This window comes from Arvicanthis niloticus, chromosome 17 (genome assembly GCF_011762505.2).
Source record: "Arvicanthis niloticus isolate mArvNil1 chromosome 17, mArvNil1.pat.X, whole genome shotgun sequence".
Taxonomy (NCBI): Eukaryota; Metazoa; Chordata; class Mammalia; order Rodentia; family Muridae; genus Arvicanthis; species Arvicanthis niloticus.
This window is the reverse complement of record NC_047674.1, coordinates 58653213-58676109: the sequence shown is the minus strand read 5'-3', so window position 1 is coordinate 58676109 and position 22897 is coordinate 58653213. Positions and strand designations below refer to the sequence as shown.

Here is a 22897-nt window from a genome sequence, read left to right as displayed (position 1 = left end):
GATTTGGGAGTTTGTTGATTAGTCACACATATGAATATTCAAATTCACCCAGTGAATACCAAAAAGTTTCACACATGCCTTTATTTTCAATCTACTTTAACTCATTTATGGAAAAAGTGACTTTTTAAAAAGCACAGCAATTAAGCCAGTCATAGTGGCTCACGCCTTATTCCCAGCACTTGGGAGGCAGAAGCAGGCGGGACCTCTGTGGGTTTGAGGCCAGACTGGTCTACAAGTGAGTTCCAGGACAACCAGGGATACACTGAGAAACCCTGCCTCAAAAAACAAAAATCAAATAAACAAAAACCACAGCAATTGTAAAAAAAAAAAAAAAAAAAAAAAAAAAAAATCTCTTTATTTTAAAGAAATCTCAGAAGCAAAGTCAGCCTTATTTAAAACTTGAAATATTCATGTTAGAACCAATCTTATACTTGAGATTGGAAAACTGAAAACACTGTATTTTTATTACAATATATGATAGTTTAAAATCATTATAGCTACAAATATCTATAGATGGTCCCTGATTTATGAGGGCTGAAACTTTTGATTTTTAAAACTTCACATGGAACAAAAGCAAAATGAATCTATAGCTAAGTTTTGATGCTGCGCCCACCTCTCCTACCTGCATCTGAAAATGCACACACACTAAGCAGCTGTGAAGGAGCTGTCTTCCTTGATAAGACCCATTCCTTTGCTCCAGTCCCTCTTGCAATAGAGACCACAAGTGAGTGGCAGGATGTCTGCAGCAAACAGAACTGAGGAAGAGACCAATGCAGGCTCTCAGTCACAGCCTCATGTTTTGGAGACAAGACCTTACTCTGCAGCTCAGATTGGTCTTAAACTCACTATCCTATCCCAGAATCCCAAATGCTGGGATTACAAATGTAAACCACCATGCTCGGATCATCTGCAGATTGTTAATAGTTATGAATCTCCTAGCCAATGCTTCAGACCAATGTTGATATATCCAGGTAAGTGGAGTTAATCTGTTAAGTGGAGTTGAGAGCCACTGAGTTAGTGTTTTCTTTAGCCATGGACAAATAATTGTCATATTTTCCTCCTTGACAGAGTATTAAAAGGAAGACATGATGGTATTAATTTCTTTTAAAGAAACTTTCACTCACCTGCCTTCTGACAGTGTACGATCTTTTCATAGACAGCGTCTGCATTCTCAATCAGTGCCTTGAGGGACTGTATCATCTGTAAAAGGAACATCCAGACATGAGATCACATCAACAGCCAGGCTTCTTCCTGCCACTACACACCAGACACATCTTAAAACAGGCAGACAGGATGTTCTGGCTCCCAAGGCTCAAGTTTATATGTAGGTAAAAACAATAAAACCATCCATCTTCGTGTGTTTAAATGGTACTGACTAGACATGTATTCCAGGTGTAGTCAGGCTAGTAACCACTGAACTTGCCCAGAGACAATAAAGGATGAAAAGTTATAAATAAGCAAGTGTGCTCAACCTATCTAAGGACTCTTGGGTTTTTGTTTATCTGTTTTGGGCGGAACAGTCTTCTACTGTAGTCTAGTATTGCCTGGGACTCATTAGGTGGCCCAAATGGCCTTAACATTGGACAAATTCTCCCCTCAGCCTTCTAAGTGCTGGGATTATAGGGGTTAGCACCATGCTTGGCTTTGACCTGAGTTTTGAGCCCCTCTTTTTGGTGATCATTTTAACAAAATGTTCATATTCATTTTATAAACAGCCCTAACACTTAGAAACTTTCACCCACTTTAGCCAAAAATATCTTCATATGAAAATTAGTTTAAAAAATTCAAGAGCTAGAGATGCAATGCACTGGTAAAGCACTCAGTAAGCACCCACGAGAGCCGAGGTTTCAGTCTGCAGAGCAGCAGCAGCAGCAGCAGCAGCAGCAGCAGCAGCAGCAGCAGCAGCAGCCGTAGCCGCAGCAGCACATATACACAGTGAAGGAAGCAGAGGAGAGGGAGGTGAAACCATTTGCAACATGTGACATTTATGCACTTTGCATCACAAACAATATTAAACACATCCCATCTGCTAAAAATGTCTCTAACAATGGTTTTAGTCAGCACCCACCCTAAGGACTAAGGGTTAGACAGATTCTCTGGTAGGGCAGACAGGGAGGTGGGGCATGACTAGGTAATACAGTAAATTTCCAAGATGGCTGGCTTAAACCTTCCTGACCTGAGACGAAGCCCTACAGCTTACGACAAAGACCCTGTATGTTTTTTCTCTTGCCAGTAGAGCCCCTGCTGATGGAGCTGATCAAGTTCAAGGCCAGATCAGGACATGTTCTGAACCCTGACTCATCAGTTCTGGGCCAATCAACCATCCTGTCTTTCTACAAATTTACCAATCTTAAATTAGGAGAGAAAGACCCTTCAGAGGTTTAAAGAGGTACCTCAGGAGAAGTGAACATACTCTGGGTTCCTAAGTGTCCCCTTCTGCCTACAGCACTCTTTGTTTTTCTATATATGCTTCCTCACCCCACCAAGGGCTTTTCTTCAACTGCCAGTTTTGTCTGCTGTGTTCAACATTTCTTCTCTGCTACCTGTCTAGCTCAAGATTTTTCTTACCTTTTAATTTTAACTGGCAGAGAAAACTAACTTGATCAAGACCCCTATTCATGAACACATCAGCTCCTTTATATTTGACCTTGTTTTGTGTTACTTATCCCTAACTGCCAGCATTGTCATTTTTAGTAATTAAAGATATGTAGATTGAATTACTTGTATATATCTGAGAAAACCATATTCTTGTTATATTTATTTAAAATATACACCAACACGTCTCTTAAGTGCACTAAAGTCTTAATGCTAGTCAGATCGCACTGATCAATTTCCTGTGCTCTAAGACACAGGAAACATAGCTTTACTGCTCACGCAGGGCCTAGAACTACAGCCCAACTGATGATGAGCTTGCACTTTGAAATTTAACATCTTAACATTCATTCTTCAAGCTCTGAGTAATTCATGTAAATCAAAACATTCTATTTTATAGCTTAACATTTTGAACAGGCAGTGATAAAACAAATAGTTAAGAACTCTACTGTGCTGATATAAAGTCACTGCGCCATTACAAATCTGCATACTGAAAAGGTTCAAACCATCAATAACCTCTGATCAGTTTTGATGTTAGCTAAATGAGTTATGGAGAAACAAGCACTTTTCCAAGCAAGGATGGAGGTTGCCACAGCTCATTATCAAAGAACTGGCCATAGGTAGTCCAAAATAAAACAGGAAAAAGGCAAATTCAAGGAATGGAATGAGCCCAGTTTTGAAGTACAAGAGCAGGAGGGATAGAGAAGAAAACCACAGCGTCAACACAGGACCACGCTCATATGTAAACTCGTGAGGCAGAAAAGATGTGTTTGCATTTATGAGTTCTAGCCCTGTCTATCCTTTTATGAGGATGAAATTAAATCTCCCAGAATAGCTCCCTTGTTATAAAAGGAGTTTATTAAAGACATCACACCTCATAATCTGAGGATTAAAAAACTGGCTCAAGGAATACAATTGTAAATGGTGAATGTCATGGTAGAGCTTCCATTAACCCAGGAGGCCTGGCAGAGCACTTCCTGCTAGCTCAAAATTAGCTGAATGAGTGTGCCTTCTCTTAGTGCGCTCACTGGCAATGCTGTCAGCAAACTACTAATTTCAGTATTACTTGGAGAATCTGCTGTGGAGAAGCTCAGAGAACCAGCAAACCACACTGGTACTATCAGAAGCACCTTCTAGGGAAAAGAACCACCAAGGTTAACTCACTATACCCCTTTTAGCTGTAAAATGCATGAAAAGCTTGAAAAAAGCTTGAGAGAAATCCCAAAGGTATGGACTGGAAAGCTCTTCTGTCTCCTGCGCTCTGGAACGTGATGCATATGCATGCATACGCACACACACTTACATGATAGATCTATGTGTGTGCAGGCTGAGATCCCCCCTTTCTCCTAAGCAGTGTGTACAAAGAAAGACAGTCAATACTCAGGATGGACTGTTAAGTAAGCAGCAGCAGGTACTCACAGAACGTGTTAAGGAAGAACTACAGAGGGAGGCATCCAAAGAGGACAAGGCACAGAGTAAACAACGCGCAACGCCAGCAGGAAGAAAACCGTCCTTACACATTCTCTCTGCCACAGCTGCTGTACACGCCTGCACTATTTCCTCTGGAAGTGGGACCTGTGGTTTATGGGACTGTATCTTTTTATAGTTTGGAGGTATTTACAATTAAATTAATAGTTGGTAAATATTAGTTCCTGGTCTTTGCCCAGAGCATAGAATTCACTAACCTGCAGTGAAGTCCTCTGCGCTCAAGGCCCCTGTGGCTGTATCAGTAAGACTGTCTTAGGACAGAAAAACAGGGCTAACTGTGAACCTTCCTAAGGGGCTGCTTGGCTGCTGTCTTCCTTTCATTCTACTGGCCATTATGATTGAAGGAAAAATGTGGTTCTGAGAATTTTTCCGATGCAGAAGGAGAGTAATCCAGTAAAAGGCAACTCCTACCGGGGTCTGCTACTTTATAACTAGCTGTAGTTATAGTATGAATGGTGGCTGGATGAATCAACAAGGCATAGTCATTCCTGCTCCCTCCAAAGTTTAAGTGCTGTATCTCACAGGACGCTCACATGACCCATGTGGGGAAGCTAGGTTCTTAGATTCACAGATGTGAACACCAGAGAGCCACCTGAGAGGTAAGCCACATTCTCAAGGTCCTCAGCTACTGTAGGGGACTGGACTGAAACTGATAAGTGGGCCTGGCTTCCATTTGCCTTCAAAGCCCCCAACTCTTCTGCAATACCAACATCTTCTGAGTAACACCACACATGTAAAGATAGAAAGGCGCTGCATTCAATGATATTCAACAGCAGAGGGAACTGTTCCACTCCTCAGGGGAATACAGAAAGGAAGCATCGTGTCCACTACTGCACTGGCTCAACATTGTTGAGTTTATTCTAAGATTATAAAGTTTATTTTTCCATGCTGGAGATCACAGAACTTGTCATGCCAGAAAGTCTACTGCTGATGAGCTTCAAGACCAAAACCGTCTCTTCAAATGATGTTCTAATGTAACACCAAGAAAACGCACTTTTAAAATATTATAGCAATAAGCAAGTTAAATTTATACCTACTGTGAAAGCACTAGTGTACTCTCGCATCAGAGTATAGACAAAAGCAGATGTGTGTGGGACACTACCAAGAGCAGAGCCAAATGAGTAAGTTACCTTAAGTCATTCTGTCTTCTCTGTGTATATTACATTGCTATGTCCTTAGGATGCAAGGCCAGAGAAAAGGGTTCATTTTATAAGCATTACTTACAAAAGTGCAAGTGAATTAGTTTCATCAGTCTCTCTCTGTTCATCAGAGAGGTATAAGGCGTGGCACAGCAGTCAGACACTCCCTCACTGCCAGGTGGAATAACCAGCCATATAGGCATTCACATTATTTATTCAGTATAAAATACTTTTACACAGTCACTGCTTATGGATTTTTTATTAGTGACTTGTTTACTAGTAGCCCCTAAATTTCTAACACTGATGCAGTAGGAAAGTCTCAGAAATCCATCTAATAAATATGCTTAACTCTGATATAGGCTCTCAACTGTCAGGACCTAGCTCCAGGAGGATCCAACACCTCTGGCTTCTATGGCACCTATAACTCATTCACATGTGAACACATACACACACTTTAAAAATAAAACTAGCACACCCACCCCACACACATACATACAACACAGACTCTTTTATTTTTTATTTTCCTGGAGATAGGTCTCTCTATGTAGCCCTTGCTATCTTGGAACTCATGGTACAGACCAGTTGGCCTTAAACTTTTGAGATCTGTCTGACCCCGAGTCCTGAGTGCTAGACTAAAGGTGTTTGTCAGCATACCCAGCTCATAACATAGTTTGTAATACCTGGACATAATAAAAGTTATACATTGGAACTGGGGCATGAACAGATAATTGCTGTGGGAAATGTTTTCAGTGAAATTCTAATAATCTTGCTATCCACACTGAGAAGCCAGGGAACTAGCTATCTTTAAAAGGCCTACATTGTCAGCAAGAGTTGTGGTCATCAACTCTTTCCAAGACCACTATGAAAATACTCTTTAAATAACAAACTATTTCCAGGCTAACTTGTCAGGTTTCTTCATAACACTTCACCTCTACTTCCAAAATTTTGACAATGAAATCACAGAAAATTATAGGGGGAAACCTAATAAAACTTTCAGAAGAATCTAAAAATTTCCTTGAGCCATTTCAAACAAAGAAATATACTGGGGTGCTACTATATGCAGGTTTCTTGGAGGTAGAAGAGGTAGGGTAGGATTTAAACAATGAACAATATTGTCTTTCTCAATTCTCCTTAGAGGAAAGCAGGCTTTATGGGTGTAAAGAAGAAAGGTGTCAGTCTGGATGAAATGTGTAAATCTATACTATAGAATTTGGAATCATCACACTCTCTTGATCACTAAAAGCAGGATGAGCTGTGATCACTGTAGACAGGATGAGCTGTGATCACTGTAGACAGGATGAGCTGTGATCACTGTAGACAGGATGAGCTGTGATCACTGTGGGGAGGATGAGCTGTGATCACTGTAGACAGGATGAGCTGTGATCACTGTAGACAGGATGAGCTGTGATCACTGTGGACAGGATGAGCTGTGATCACTGTACACAGGATGAGCTGTGATCACTGTGGGGAGGATGAGCTGTGATCACTGTGGGGAGGATGAGCTGTGATCACTGTACACAGGATGAGCTGTGATCACTGTGGGGAGGATGAGCTGTGATCACTGTACACAGGATGAGCTGTGATCACTGTACACAGGATGACTGTGATCACTGTAGACAGGATGAGCTGTGATCACTGTAGACAGGATGAGCTGTGATCACTGTAGACAGGATGAGCTGTGATCACTGTGGGGAGGATGAGCTGTGATCACTGTACACAGGATGAGCTGTGATCACTGTACACAGGATGAGCTGTGATCACTGTGGACAGGATGAGCTGTGATCACTGTACACAGGATGAGCTGTGATCACTGTACACAGGATGACTGTGATCACTGTGGGGAGGATGAGCTGTGATCACTGTGGACAGGATGAGCTGTGATCACTGTACACAGGATGAGCTGTGATCACTGTACACAGGATGAGCTGTGATCACTGTAGACAGGATGAGCTGTGATCACTGTAGACAGGATGAGCTGTGATCACTGTAGACAGGATGAGCTGTGATCACTGTGGGGAGGATGAGCTGTGATCACTGTGGGGAGGATGAGCTGTGATCACTGTACACAGGATGAGCTGTGATCACTGTACACAGGATGAGCTGTGATCACTGTAGACAGGATGACTGTGATCACTGTACACAGGATGAGCTGTGATCACTGTACACAGGATGAGCTGTGATCACTGTACACAGGATGAGCTGTGATCACTGTACACAGGATGAGCTGTGATCACTGTACACAGGATGAGCTGTGATCACTGTAGACAGGATGAGCTGTGATCACTGTGGGGAGGATGAGCTGTGATCACTGTAGACAGGATGAGCTGTGATCACTGTAGACAGGATGAGCTGTGATCACTGTAGACTTTCACAGCACAGATAATCCTCAGGGAAGGCACCAATGGGAGCAATGGGAAAGTCTTGTGATAATCTTCATCACTAGCTAGAAATTAGGCAAAGCTTAGCTCTGAAATTTGGAAAATTTATATATTCTGTGTAACTACAGCAGCTAAGATTTGTTTGAGTTTGTGAAGAAGAAACTTTAAAGATACATGGGCCTCCAGGCAGCACTGAAGAAAGAAGGGGGCTCAGAGACTGTAAGAGCCAGGGTGGGCGGATGGTTATCAGTAAGCAGTGTTTTCCAGGAACAGCAGTGAAGATGAACGTATGAATGCACAGTATTCTGATCGCATGAACAAAATGTGTGCAAACTCAGGCTGGGAAAAAAATTTCAGCATCAAGGGACAGAACACAAAGCTGAGGACTACCTATCTGAGGGGCTACTGCATGCAACAGCTTCGTAAGAGCAAGAGTCAGTTTTCTTTATGGGTCTCCTAGTGGGTTGACTTACTCTCCAATGCTGTCCCCACACCCAAAACTACTTGAGTAAAATAGGAGAGGGACAAAGAGAGGGAGGGAGAGACGTATAGAGTTAGAGAGGGAGGGGGAAGGGGGAAAGAGAGAAGGGGAAAGGGAGGGAGAGAAGGAAGGAAGGAAAAAGGGAGGGGGACTGGGCGTGGATCTGGGAAGAGCTGGAGTGAACATAATAAAATGTATTGTCTGAAATTCTCAAATAATTAATAAAAATATTAGTTAAAAGATAAATGAGCCTCATGGTAATGCTCCAGAGTCACTAAATTAACAAGTCTAAAGCAATACCAAATTCTAAACACAGGAGTGGCCAGAAGAAAACAAAGAGCAAGGGTATCATGAAATGTTCACTTATGGTGAATCGAGAGTCTCCAAACAGAAGTTGAATTAATTATCCTGGGAGCTCTGTACTGACATTTCGTAATGTTGGTAATTGTGGAGAATATAACTGCAGTACCAACAGTTCTGTAATAATGCTGTGTATGCAGCCTTGGAAATTATGACATTATATAAAACTGCATAATTTAAAACATGAGGCTTTATAAGAAAAGTGAGGTTAAGAGCACAATACTGAAAAACCTAAAACCACGTGAATCAAATAAATGCCACTCAGATGAAGGCAGCACCATAGATTCATACCCTGTGACCCTGAGAAAGCCCTGAAGTAGAACTGGGCACTGAAGACACAGCTTGTGCTGCGTGCTACTGTGAGGTAGTGCACCTGAAATCTCGGACCAATCAGCTCACAGTACCACACATGGATGCCTATAGCTCCTAATACACACACTGAACCCAGGGAACTGGCAGGGATATAACGCTCAGTTCATCCAGGAACAGTTTTCTGGTTCACCTAGTGTTACTTACAGATATAACTACACATAAGAAAATGTGAAATTTAAGTTATTTGCAAAATGTTCTTAAATGTATCAACTGGGAACAAATTTGCATTTTCAAATCAGCTGTAATCCCAGTATTCACTGTAGAGGGAGACTATTTCTAAATAATTTTCTTGCTTGCTTTAATGAAGTGTAATCTTAGTCCATTTTCTATCATATTCACCAAAGCTGAGTGGTAGCATGACACAAGCCTGCTTCCACAATGCACTCAATTGTTCTTCCATCTTGCAGGAGAAGATGTCCAGTGACAAGTCAATATGCAGTGTATTGGGACTTGCGAGTGATCCCTGGTCCCAACCCAGAAAGCCAAGACTTCTCTACCTTTCCAATCTGCTCTACCCTTTCATAACATGCATGGGTGGTTTGGGGGACCAGAGAGGTTTTCGTGGCACATAGCACCTTTTGAGTCTCTTATGCTCCAGACTTCAGCTTGTACAACAATAGCATTGCTCCGTTTTATATGACTGACATTTCACATTATAAACGCCTCTCTGCCCACAGTAATTATTTTTTATCACTTACACTCTAATATACACCTATATAACGTCAATGCAGTTTCTGAACTGACTCTTATAAACAGAAGATAACATCAAATGCTTATCATACACAGTACAGTACAGTACAGGCTCTTTGTACTGAAATAATCAATTGGATTCAGTAAAGATTTTATAAAAGTGAATAGTATCATACAATCAAAATTATTTTAAAATGAGGATTCTTGCAAGATTTTTGCCAGTTGCAGTGGTAGCTTATGAAAATAGACAGAGCAACTGTTTATATTTGAGTTTTTCTGAGAGGCACTTCCAGAGTTAGCCACTAGAAGTCCTTAGTAATACATATTTGCTACGCAGGAAGGAGGGAGAAGGAAGCTGGGAGAAGGGGAAAGAACAAAGGGAAACTTGGAGAAAAATTCACTTTTCAAAGAATAAACCAAAGAAAATCTCAAAGTAACTCAGTTGGGCGAGGACGGGGGTACAGACAGCAAACCCCACAAAAGCCCCAACAGCACAGCTTGGAGACCTCACACTGAATGCACACGGCCCATCGGCACACCCTGCTATACAAAACAGCCTGAGAGAAGCGGAGACGGGCTCAGAAGATCCAGGGCTTCTAACTGTTCCCAAGGAAATAGCTATGAAATGGATGTACTGAGATATTTATGTCACTATAAACTCCTAGCTACATTTTAAATTCCTGAATTTTAAACTTATTATATTTACAAGGAAAACAAAAATGTTGAAATATGAACATCAAAACAGAACTTATATGCTACAAAGGAACTCCATGGAACTATAAAGCTAAACCCAACCAAGCTACATAATCTCTACCAACTCAAGGAGTTTTTCTTGTTGTGATTTTCCATATGGAGAGTACCAGGAAAGCAAATTCATGTAGGTATAAATTGTACCAATTCTCTTATTACTCCATTTTACGATCAACCTTTTACGTTTGGGTGTCTTGCTGGGGTGTCTTGCTTGTTATGTGGCATTTGGAAATGATCACTCTGGGGAATTGTATGCATGTTCTCACACATTAAACTAGTACACAGTAGGAACTGTCTTACAACTTGCCAACCTTACAGATGAACACTCACAAACACCATTCTTGGTTGGGCCTTTGGTCATGCCAGCTTCTTACCCTCCCCTTTTCTAAACTAACAACCACACAGTCCAGGCAGCTAGGAGCTTAGGTACGCGCAATATCCTCTAGAACACGGACAGCACAAAGGGGTGTGGCCAAGTGAAGGGATGAGCGGCCTTGCAGCTGAGAGGAACTTTGGACAGGACCTGTGGACAGCCACGGACAGTCCTGAGGGATACAGTCTCTACTGGCTTCTGCCTCCTTGGGTATGTAATGCAGGCCAGATCCTTCTGTCTCCTTCTGTCTCAGAGTTTTAAGACACAGAGAATTTAGAGGTCATACTTTACATACACAGCAGTGGGGAGAACAGCTCAAACCTGGCCAGGACCATTCTACTAAAGGATAGGGGAACCTGAGCTGCTTACAGACATTTTTTTTTTTTTTTTTTTTTTTTTTTTTTTTTTTTTTTTTTTTTTTTAAGCGAGCAAGTCCCTTTTAGACAGTGATAGGAACTTCACTCTTTCCTGTCTATGGGCCATCTAAAGTGCTGAATGCTTGTTTAAAGTTATTGTTACTAAGTTAATCACATTTCAAAAAGCCCATTTCAATTAAACATAGTACTACTGCTATTACTGCCTATTTATATCATGTCTTTTCTCCAAGGAGAGTAAGGTGATTAAGAAACACCTAATTAGCTAAAAGTAACTGAATCAAGTCTCACTATATTTTCATTTGTTTCTCTCAGGTATGGAGTAACCATAAAAAGATGTTAGTTAAGAGAGAAAAGTAACTGGAGACTTCCTCATAACAAAAAGTAAGACTCTGAGCACAGTGTATCGCCCATGATATCCCTGGCGTTAACAGAAAACAGCATGCATAGGATTGTGCACACAGCACTTACACATAAACCCAGATACTCCTCCTGTTGCTGAACGCACAAGTGTGGCAGCATCTTCCCCTGTGTAAGCAGAGCCCACAGGCCTACCCAGGTGCTGGGGAGGCCAACCTTCTATTTTAAAGTTTGAACTTTACTCTGCTTCATAGGGGTCCTGAAGAATGGCTGCTACTTCGGAGCCTGGGGTAATGTTAAAATACACACATGTATTGTAAATACATACATGTTGTGTTATAAAGCTTCAAGGGGTACAGAGTCCTAATTTTTGAAAATTAAGAATGCCAATGAAAATGACTAATGTTTATTGAGCATTTACTATGGGTTCTTGCACAGTTCTAGGAGGGGTGACTTCAAGACCATTTTGAAGATAATGAAATGGCACAAGTAACCAGACATTCTTTGTCAGCACCACACCAGCAAATAAAGCAAGATCCAAGTACCTCTCTCTTCTTCCTTTATCCTTCTGTTTCTAGTCACACATTGTAACCTTATATAAAAATATATGTGCGGACAATATGTTGTTCACATCCTATATGTGTACAGTATGATGTTATACACCTACCTAGGTGGTTGTGATATTGTACTTACTAAGACCCATGCTTTGCAAAAATACCTCTGGGGAGCCAGTTCAAAATGGCAGAAAAAAAAAAAAAAAAGACAACACTTTCCTAAGGTAGGGTTGGGACTGCCAGGTATTAGGAAATGGATCAAGACTTCATTCTCCAGAAGCACAGGAGTGTATCATGGTGTTTCACTGGGGCCTACTGGGGTGATAGAGGTGCTACAGTTGGGGGGAAGTAGCCATTTTCAACAACTTTGCTGGTATATCTAACCAAAGCCCATGCACACTCAAACTTTCCCTCTACTCTACCCAGTCCACAGGCTACCACCACTGGACACCACACCACTGACTACTAACTAGCTCGTGGAACTATCAGGGTGGCATCACTAAGTTTAAGCACACTTAAACACTGGGGTTAATGGACCCAGGAGTGGAAGGTCCACAGGTGTCCATGCCTATCTTCCTCTCATAAATTCTCTGATCAGCCTTCCTGCTTTTGGCCCCATCTGCCTGACTAGCATCTGGGGCTGAAAAGTACCTCAGATGCCTTTGTGGTTCTGGTGAGACCATGTCATAGCACTGCAGTGACTAGGGAGTCTGTCTCTACACTAAGATAGGAAGCACATCCACTCAGCACCAGAAAGGCATGTCACAGAATAAGGCTATATTATCCCACCTGACAGAATCAGGAGCAGGGGTGGGATTTACAATAGGCACTGCGTGGCTGGATGGGGCTCCAGAACAACCTTTCCTCTGCCTCAGGAGGGAATGGGTTTTCCAGGACTAGTCTCTGGCACTAGCACTCTTTACAAGCCTCTCCTGTGCTAGACAGCTTGCAGAGTGCAGTCAATCAAGCTTGGACTTAATAATTTAGGAACAGCCCTCTTCCCTTCCTAAAGGGAGGTAAAATGAAACAAGGCTTTCAGCTCTAGCAATTCCATCAATTCCCTTTTCTCTACCCACCTCACCACCCCAACTCAAGAAATGCATGATCTGGCTTTAAAAAAAGAGCATGACTTAAATTCAATTATTTGATCAGTTCATTATCAAGCAGCCCAATGGTGATTATAGCTACCACTAAATATGTGTGAAGCTACATGTATTTAGGTTCGAGTTTTGTTGGGCTTTTACACAAAGCACTCCTTGACAATCACCAATTTCTTGTCTCACACATCATAAAAACAAACAAATAAAAAGACAAAAAAAAAAAAAAAAAAAAAAAAAAAAAAAAAAAAAAAAAAAAAAAAAACCTCAGAGTGCAAGTTAGTCCCCATTGTCTTTCCTCTTCTGATTCACACTAAGGGTCTTTGATTTCTCCAGGCAAGAAAAACTCAGGAAATGAAAACATTTTCTCTTACTAGCTCTGCAATTAAATTATGCTCTCATGGACCAAAATGTCAAAATGCATTGAGTACATTAAATGAGAAAAACTTTTAAAATCGTGGTTTAGGCTGGCAAAGATAAGTTTAGAAAACACACTATGAAAACTGTTCATATCCTCTTTGGTACACCAGCATTCTGTAAAAGCAGAGTCAGTGCTATAGGCCTCTGCTTAGAAGTGACTCCTGCCATAGATGCTTCAAACTCCCACAATAGGAAAGCATAACTGGTAAGATTTCATGGTTGTGGTTACATATTCTGAAATAAAAAATTTATAAACTTTACATCATAAACTCTTTTCAGTTATTTAGAAGTGTGCAAGCCATTCTAGAAATGGTTTCCCAATTTTTCCTCTAAAATACATGACATTCAACTAAAATTATTTCAGATAATATAAATTTGATAAGTCATGAGCACATTTTAGAAGTTAATATGAAAAATCAAATATAATTACTATTTTAAGGAGAACATTTGTTAAGACATTTGTAGGTTATGTTATGGAGATATGGAAATGTCGAATCTACAACAAAAGCAGACCTTGACCTTAGGGAAATACCTAAAAATTAGTGGGTGCCATTCTAGTTCCATCTAACTACAGTCAAATTACCATTTTATTCACAAAGACAGATATGTGATGCTTTGTTTTGGCACAAGATAAGTGACATAAAAGCTAAAATTATTTCAAGCCTTCAACCTTTATAATGACATAAACAATGGGAAACTCCATCTGACCTCTTCCTAGTGTATGACTATAACAATTATAAAGACAACCAGAATGATATACGTTGATTTAAGATAATTAAGGATTTCTGTATACAGATGAAGACCCTCCTACTTAAAACTTCCACATAAAAATGTAACATTCAGTTATTTAGTTGTGAAATATATGCTTTAATTTCAACTGTGGTTTTTAAGTTAATTAGTAATAAAATCTTTATAATTAAAGTTAATTCTTAGTACATATACTCTCTACCACTGAGGTGATGTGAAAGTAATGCTCTTATGGGTCGTGGTTTAGAGGGAGAATGGCAATTATCTCATGGCAACTGGAGGGACATAAGGGAGACGCTGTTATGCAGAGCACTGAGAGCTGGGCAAAGGGCTCAGTGGGTAAGGTGCTTACCACATAAGCATGAAGACCTGAGTCTGCTTACCCAGCACCCACCTAAAAGGCTGAGTGCAGCAATAACTGGGGTCTTAGGCAGAGACAGACAGATCCCTGGACCGCACAGGCCACCTGGAGCTGCCAAACAGGTGAGCTCTTGTCTTACAAAGGGAACAGAAGGTCTGAGGATGACACCTGAGGTTGGCCTCTACACATGCTTCTGTGGGGAGTCAACAGAAGGCGGCTATCATCCTTGCAGCCATCTTGAGCCATATACCCTGATAAGAGACTTGATTACATTAGCCTGCAACAGCTGAGCACACTCTGATAACATCTTGCTTTAGATACCCAGAATTTTCCCTTGGGTGTGTGAGACTTAAAGGTGTGTGACTTAAGGGTGTGACTTAGAGATCAGATTTAGAGACAAGACCTAAGGGCATGATTAAAGGCGTGACTTAGAGGCGTGGCTTAGAAGTGAATTGCTTTTGATAATACCTATTCCATGACGTTTGGTAAGGAAGGCACTCTTGTCAGAATGACCTAAGACAGGTTCAGTTTTGTTTATGAAATAAAAAAGGGGGTGAAGTGGAGAGCTTTTGGGGCTTCTTAACAGGAATCTGACATTGGCCAAGGACAAGGAAGTAATTTCAGGAAGGAATCTAAATCTTAGGCTAGAACAAAGAAGTAGGCTTCAGGCATGAAAATGACTTTGGGGTAGGACAGGGAAGTAAGCTCAGATATTTTGGTCATCCTGATAAGCCTTTAGGGACCTTGTTTATTGCCTTGTGCTTTGACTATTTGTGTTTATTGTCTTGCTTGTTCCTTGACTATTTGCATCTATTGTATTGCTAGTTCTTCAACCTAGAACTGACCTTAATACTTGCATGTAATTAAAATGGTGTAAAAGCAGATTGGGAAAAAAAGAATGTATAATCCAGTGAAATGTATATTGTATATTTTTTCTATGTGAATACATTTAACGAATATGAATTTTAAAAAAAGTAAAACATTCCCACAAACAGAACCTACACAATCTGCAAAACAGTTTGTAAAGACAAAGCCATCACTACAACAATGGCATAGCTTACGACACCAGGTAGATTATAGTTGCTACACAGTCACACAGGACTGTGTATTACTAATATCTGCTGGCTGTGTCAATACACAGTGCAGGGTTCTGGTGCTGGAGAGATTAGATAATCAGCATCTAAGCACAAGGCACTTGTTCTCAGGGTTATCACCAACATCATCATCCTCCTTTTCTCTTGGCAATTATCTGACTTTATACAAACTAGTCATCCAGATATAATATATAGATGCCACTTGGCCAAGATGCTAGAAGAAAAATATTCTTTTTCTGACAACAAGACACACAGAGAACAGCTCAGTTCTATTTTTTCCCTCAACATCATAAAACAATCTTTTTACCTTCATCTACTTCTTGCTCTTTCTGCTGGCTCCTATCTGGAATGCCCAAACCTTTTCCTAGGTGACATTTCAGGAAGTCATTAGGATGATATAGAAGATGGGCTGCAGTGGGGGAGGGGAAGGCCACTCGTGGCCTGGCGGTTGCAGAGGGGTAAAGGGAACAATGTGAAGAAGTTGCTTCTCATGCATGCTCACTGTGTGGAACACAGTAGGTACTTTCCACATATTCAAAAGATGAGCTACAGAACTTAGGTAACTAAACACCAAAAGTTCTGTTTCCTAGATGTTTACTCACTGAGGGTCTGATCAAAAATTTAAGCTTGAAAGTCAGGATCTGTGAAAAAACCATCTTCTAAATTATCTTATACCAAGAAGCAGGCGATAGTTCCAGAGATTTATCAGTAAGGGTGAAAATTTCCCTTCACCTAATAAAGACGGGGCAAGAGGTCTGTAGTTCCTAGGTAAAAGAGGAAGGAAGTAGAGATGGTCTCACATCTCCTGTGGTCAACTCAGAAACTTCTGAGGCAGCTAGAGGACCCTCCCACCTCCCTCCACAGGCTAAGAGGGTAAAGAGGGAAACTGTTGTTAGGATTCAGATGGGCATCTTGGGTGTGCACAAAAAGAAGACATGTACAACCACAGCTTTGCACGCTGGGGAGGAGTGGAAGAGAGGGAGCACCGCTGAGCAGCGAGGCAGTGCTCTCTAAAGCCAGTCAGCGAGCCAGACTGAAAATCAGGAAACACGCACTGTCCCAGAGAAAGAGAAGACAGCTAAACTGGTTTTCACCTGGGCAGACTATTAAGTCCTCACACTCTGTCTCCTTGGCAGAAGGTGTTAAAATGTACACTGCAGTTGAAAAATAACAGGAGGTAAGAATAGCAGCTCTCTCTCCTGTACCCAATTCAGTGTGTTCAAAATCTAGTGAAGACCACAGTTCACAGAATAAACTACACAACGAAGCCAAATCCAACCCCCTAGCTTCAAAACATAGCCAGTGCATAGTGAAGTATAGAAGTACAGACTTATAAAGATGTATGAGTCCCCTTTTAAAACAATATCCTGTAGGGACCCTTGGTAGAGAAAATAACGTGGTAAAATCTTTAAAGGTGCCTAAAACCCACAGAAACAATACTAATACTTGTAAGGAGGCTGGAGACAGGGCTCGGTGGCTAAGAGCACTTGTGGTTCTTGCAGAGGACTCAGGTTCATTTCCCTCAACTCCATGGTGGTTCAAAACTATCCACAGCTCTGTAAGGGATCGGAAACCATCTTCTGACTTTTACCAGCACCAAGTCTACACATGGCATGCACACACACACACACACACACACACACACACACACACACACATACATAGGAAAAACACGTATAAAAACATTTTAAAAGCACTTCTAAGAGAAAATATGCAAGATAAGCTTTGAAGGAATTAAGGAAGAATAAATTCCAATGTTTAGTATGTGACTTAATGGAAGCATCGGAACTGATTTCTCTGCTTTTGAACAGGAAGGATAAAAGACTATAATACTCTAGTGTTCTTTGGAAAAGGCATAAGTTTATTTCCTGAGCTTGAGGTTTCTGATTAATTGTGTGTGTCTGTCTCTTTAGGTAAGTATTCAACAACATTCGTGAAAATATTTGAAATATTTCCCCTTTTAAAAGTAATACCAAAGTTCTAAACAAAGAAGCAAAACTGTGAAGATCGTATCAAATACATGCACTCATACCACTGCCCATGAATTCTCTCGGCAGTCCTGCTAGCTCCAAATGAAAACTCCCAAGAAACAGAAATGTGTTAATAAAAGGCTCCAGTTTGCCATCCACAGATGAGTGGGCAGTACCACACCTATCGATTGATTACTAGCTTCCTTAGATATTTACAATGATGCTGTCATTATATTGGACAATACACTGGCTTGCTTCATACAGGTTGAGTATCTCTCATCTAAAATGCCTGGATCTCTGGGTAAGGTGTCTGGAAACGCAGAAAGTTCCTCCAGGCAGGAAGTCTACAGTTTCTCACGGAGCAGACCCAATGACACAAGAAAGTCCTTGAGTTTCCAAAACGGCTTTATTGGCATGACGGATGATGGTTGAATCTGGATGTGCACCCCCAGTGAAACTCAGCGCAGACCTGAGTTAAATAGGGAGGGAAAAGGGGGAGAGAGTCTATGTCCTCTGGCCTTCAGGTATCTCATGAGTATGTAAATCTCTTGAGGCTGAGGCCTGTAGTCACACCCTCTAGCTGTGGAGGGGCTGGTAGGAGCCTTGTCCTATGTGACTCAACAGTGCAAGTTAATGGAGTTCCATGACACCTGTTAGGAGCCTGGATTCTGGGAGCACAGCAGAATAGATGCCCATCCCTTGCAGGGTCTCCGGGCTACTTCCAACCAGTGCTTCTACCAAAAACCAAGACCCCTTTCATGGTCCTACATGGATCCATAAGTGTTTCCATTTTAATTTTATTTTTTATTGGATGTTTTATTTATTTACATTTCAAACGTTATTTCCTTTTCCAGTTTCACCTCTGCAAACCCGATATCCCATCACCACTTACTCTGCTTCTGTGAGGGTGTTTCCCCACACCTACCCCACCCACCCACACACTCACTCCCCCACTCCTGCCTCACTGATCTAGCATTTCTCTTCAATGGGGCATCAACCTTCACATGACCAAGGGCCTGCCCTCCCATTGATGCCAGAGAAGGCCCCTTCGGCTCCTTCGGATCTTCCCCTAACTCCTCCATTGGGGTCCCTGTGCTCAGTCCGATGGTTGGCTGCTAGTATCCATATCTGTATTGGTCAGGATCTGGCAGAGCCTCATAGGAGACAGCTGTATCAGGCTCTTGTCAGCAAGCACTTCTTGGCATCCACAATAGTGTCTGGGTTTGGTGTCTGCATGGGGCAGTCTCTGGATGGCCTTTGCTTCAGTCTATGCTCTATTCTTTGTCCCTTTATTTCCTTTAGACAGGAGCAATTCAGGGATAAAATTTTGGAGATGGTGGGTGGCCGCATCCCTCAACTGGGTGGGGGTGGGGGTGGGGGAATGCCAAATCTCTGGATATGGTCTGGACAGGTTATGTCTCCCTTTTCATTTCCGATTTTGTTAATTTGGATACTGTCTCTGTGCCCTCTGGTTAGTCTGGCTAAGGGTTTATCTATCTTGTTGGTTTTTCTCAAAGAACCAGCTCCTGGTTTTGTTGACTCTTTGTATAGTTCTTATTTCTACTTGGTAGATTTCAGCCCCTGAGTTTGATTATTTCCTGCCATCTACTTCTCTTGGGTGTATTTGCTTCTTTTTGTTCTAGAGCTATCAGGTGTGCTGTCAAACTGCTAGTGTATGCTTGCTCCAGTTTCTTTATGGAGGCACTCAGGGCTATGAGTTTTTCTCTTAGCACTGCTTTCACTGTGTCCCATAAGTTTGGGTTTGTTGTGCCTTCATTTTCATTAAATTCTAAGAAGTCTTTAATTTCTTTATTTTTTCCTTGACCAAATTATCACTGAGTAGAGTTTTGTTCAGCTTCTATGTGTATGTGGATATTCTGTTGTTTTTGTTGTTACTGAAGACCAGCCTTAGTCTATTGTGATCTAATAGGAAGCATGGAATTATTTCAATCTTCTTGTATCTGTTGAGGCCTGTCTTGTGACTGAATATATGGTCAATTTTGGAGAAGGTACCATGAAGTGCTGAGGTATATTCCTTTGTTTTAGGATTCTTTTGTTTAGGATATACTAATAAATACCTGTTAAATTCATTTGGTTTATAACTTCTGTTAGTTTCACTGTGTCTCCGTTTAGTTTCTGTTTCCATGATCTGTTTATTGATGAATGTGGGTGCTGAAGTCGCTCACTATTACTGTGTGAGGTACAATGTGTGCTTTGAGCTTTAGTAAAGTTTCTTTTATGAATGTGAGTGCCCTTGCATTTGGAGCACAGATGTTCAGAATTGAGAGTTCATCTTGGTAGATATTTCCTTTGATGAGTATGAAGTGTCCTTCCTTATCTTTTTTGATAACTTTTGTTTGAAAGTCAATTTCATTTGATATTAGAATGGCTACTCCAGCTTGTTTCTTGGGACCATTTGCTTGGAAATTTTCTTTCCAACCTTTCACTCTGAAGTAGTGTCTGTCTTTGTCACTGAGGTGCATTTCCTGTATGCAGCAAAATGCTGGATCCTGTTTACATATCCAGTCTGTTAGTCTATATCTTTTTATTGGGGAATTGAGTCCATTGATGTTAAGAGATATTAAGGAACAGTGATTGTGGCTTCCTATTACTTTTGTTGTTAGAGGTGGAATTATGTTTGTGTGTTTCTCTTCTTTTGAGTTTGCTGAAATATTATTACTTTCTTGCTTTTTCTTGGGTGTAGTTTTCCCCTTTGTGTTGGAGTTTTTCACCTATTATTCTTTGAAGTGCTGGATTTGTGGAAAGATATTGTGTAAATTTGGATTTGTCATGGAATATTTTGGTTTCTCCATCAATATTGATTGAGAGTTTTGCTGGGTATAGTAGCCTGGGCTGGCATTTGTGTTCTTTTAGGGTCTGTATGACATCTACCCAGGATCTTCTAGCTTTCATAGTCTCTGGTGAGAAGTCTGGTATAATTCTGATAGGCCTGCCTTTATATGTTACTTGACCCTTTTTCCCTTACTGTTTTTAATATTCTTTCTTTGTTTTGTGCATTTGGTATTCTGACTGTTATGCAACAGAAAGAATTTCTTTTCTGGTCCATCTATTTGGAGTTTTGTAGGCTTCTTGTATGTTTATGGGCATCTCTTTCTTTAGGTTAGGGAAGTTTTTTTCTATAATTTTGTTGAAGATACTTACTAGCCCTTTAAGTTGGGAATCTTTACTCTTTTCTATACCTATTATCCTTAGGTTTGGCCTTCTCATTGTGTCCTGGATTTAATGGATGTTTTGGGTTAGGAACTTTTTGCATTTTGTATTTTCTTTGACAGTTGTGTCAATGTTTTCTATGGTATCTTCTGCACCCGAGATTCTCTCTTCTATCTCTTGTATTCTGTTGGTGATGATGTTGGCATCTATGACTCCTGATCTCTTTCCTAGGTTTTCTATCTCCAGGATTGTCTCCCTTTGTAATTTCTTTGTTTCTATTTTCATTTTTAGATCCTGGATGGTTTTGTTCAATTCCTTCACCTGTTTGGTTGTGTTTTCTTGTAATTCTTTAAAGGATTTTTGTATTTCCTCTTTAAGGGTTCTACCTGTTTACCTGTGTTCTCCTGTATTTCTTTAAGGGAGTTTTTTATGTCCTTCTTAAAGACCTCTATCCTTATCATGAAATGTGATTTCAAATCAGAGTCTCCCTTTTCAGGTGTGTTGGGGTACCCAGGGCTTGCTGTGGTGGGAGAACTGGGTTCTGATGATGCCAAGTAGCCTGGTTTCTGTTGCTTATGTTCTTGCCTTTGCCTCTCACCATCTGATTATCTCTGGTTAGCTGGTCTTGCTGACTCTGTGGCTTGTCACTCCTGTAAGCCTGTGTGTAGCACTCCTGGGAGACTAGGTCTCTCTGGGAGTAATTTGGGTATGGAGAGCTGTGGCACAGGATCAGCTCTGGTGCAGAGATAAAAACAGGAAGGATCCTGTTCCTGGCTGCTCCTTGGTTCCTGTGTTCCGATGGCTCTGAACAGGTCCCTCTCTGGCCAGGAATTTGAATATAAGTGGTGGTCTCATCTGTGCTTTCAGGTGTGTCAGCAATCCTGGAAGACCAGCTCTCTCTTGGCAGGATTTGGGTATGGAGAGCTGTGGCACTGGCTCAGCTCCAGGCGCAGATGGAAACTGAAAGCTCCATTTTTTAAATATTTGCATACACTTACTAGCTGAGTATCTCCAGTTTAAGAATCCAAAATCTGCAACAGTTCACATCTGGACTTTGAGATTAGGAATTCTCGACACTAATCATATACTCATATCTGAGGAAACCATTTGAGGACATGTTGAATCTCTTAACGGAGACAAAAATTAGACTTAAATGATAAAAACTGCTATATGGTACACTGGCTGGTTTTCTTTGAACATGACACAAGTTAGTCGTTTTGAAAGAGGGAACCTCAATTAAGGAAATAACTTTACCAGGCTGCCCTGTGGGCAAGCCTATGGTTCATTTTCTTGATTGATGATTAATGTGAGAAGGCCCAACTCATTTTGAGCAGTGGGTGCTATAGAAAAGTAGGCTGATCCAGCCACAAGGAACTAACGAGTAAGCTGTGTTGCTCCATGGCTTCTGCTTTAGTTCCTGCCTTCAGGTTCCTATCCTAACTTCCTTGGATGATACAACTACAACCCTAAGACAAAATACTCCACTTCCTGCCCAACTTGTTTGTGACCATAGAGTTTTATCATAGCAATAAAAACCTGCCCAAGAAAGAAATTGGTACTGGGTCATGGGGTATTTCGAAGACAGACCTGAACAGATGTTTTGGGAGAACTGTGGTAGCATTTAAACTTTGGGCTGGAAAAGCCATTGAGTGTTAGGAGCTGAGTGTATTGTTTAATGTGAGCTCAGAAGATAAAAGTGTTGAGAGAAATGTAGACAGTAGATTTTGACATTTCAGAGGGAAGTTTTGAAAGTCCCTTAAAGACTCTGTTAGGCCATTCAATGTTCTGAATAAAGAGCTACTAAAGTGCACGCTCGGCATTTCTGGGACAATCTACTAGTCAACTGGAGTTGAAGAATAATCTATGATTAAAAATCAACCACTATTATTGAGGCAAAGTCTGGGAAGTGTTTCATCGGGATTAGCACACAAAGCTGTGGTTTTGAGTGGACCAAGGTTGTATGTACTTTGTGCTGGTAGTATCAGATTCTCCCGGGTAATAATGGTTCTGAAGGCATGAAGGGGTCATGAAGAGCAGATGAAATTTGGCACCGTGGAAAGTCAGGACAGGCCACTTGTGGAGGTACAGGTAGAGTAGCAGTGAACACTTCAGGGATTATGAGGAGA

The 22897-nt window shown here is 41.1% G+C and overlaps 1 protein-coding gene across 2 annotated transcripts in view; it reads right to left on the bottom strand.

Moving 5' to 3' along the window:
* Window positions 1-22897, bottom strand: part of Plcl2 (phospholipase C like 2) — a 173165-nt gene that overhangs the window by 33240 nt on the left and 117028 nt on the right. For both annotated transcript variants that reach the window (XM_034521861.2, XM_076915390.1), the window contains exon 4: window positions 1125-1200. In XM_034521861.2, coding sequence (XP_034377752.1) covers window positions 1125-1200 — 76 coding nt within the window. The remainder of the gene's footprint in view (window positions 1-1124; window positions 1201-22897) is intronic.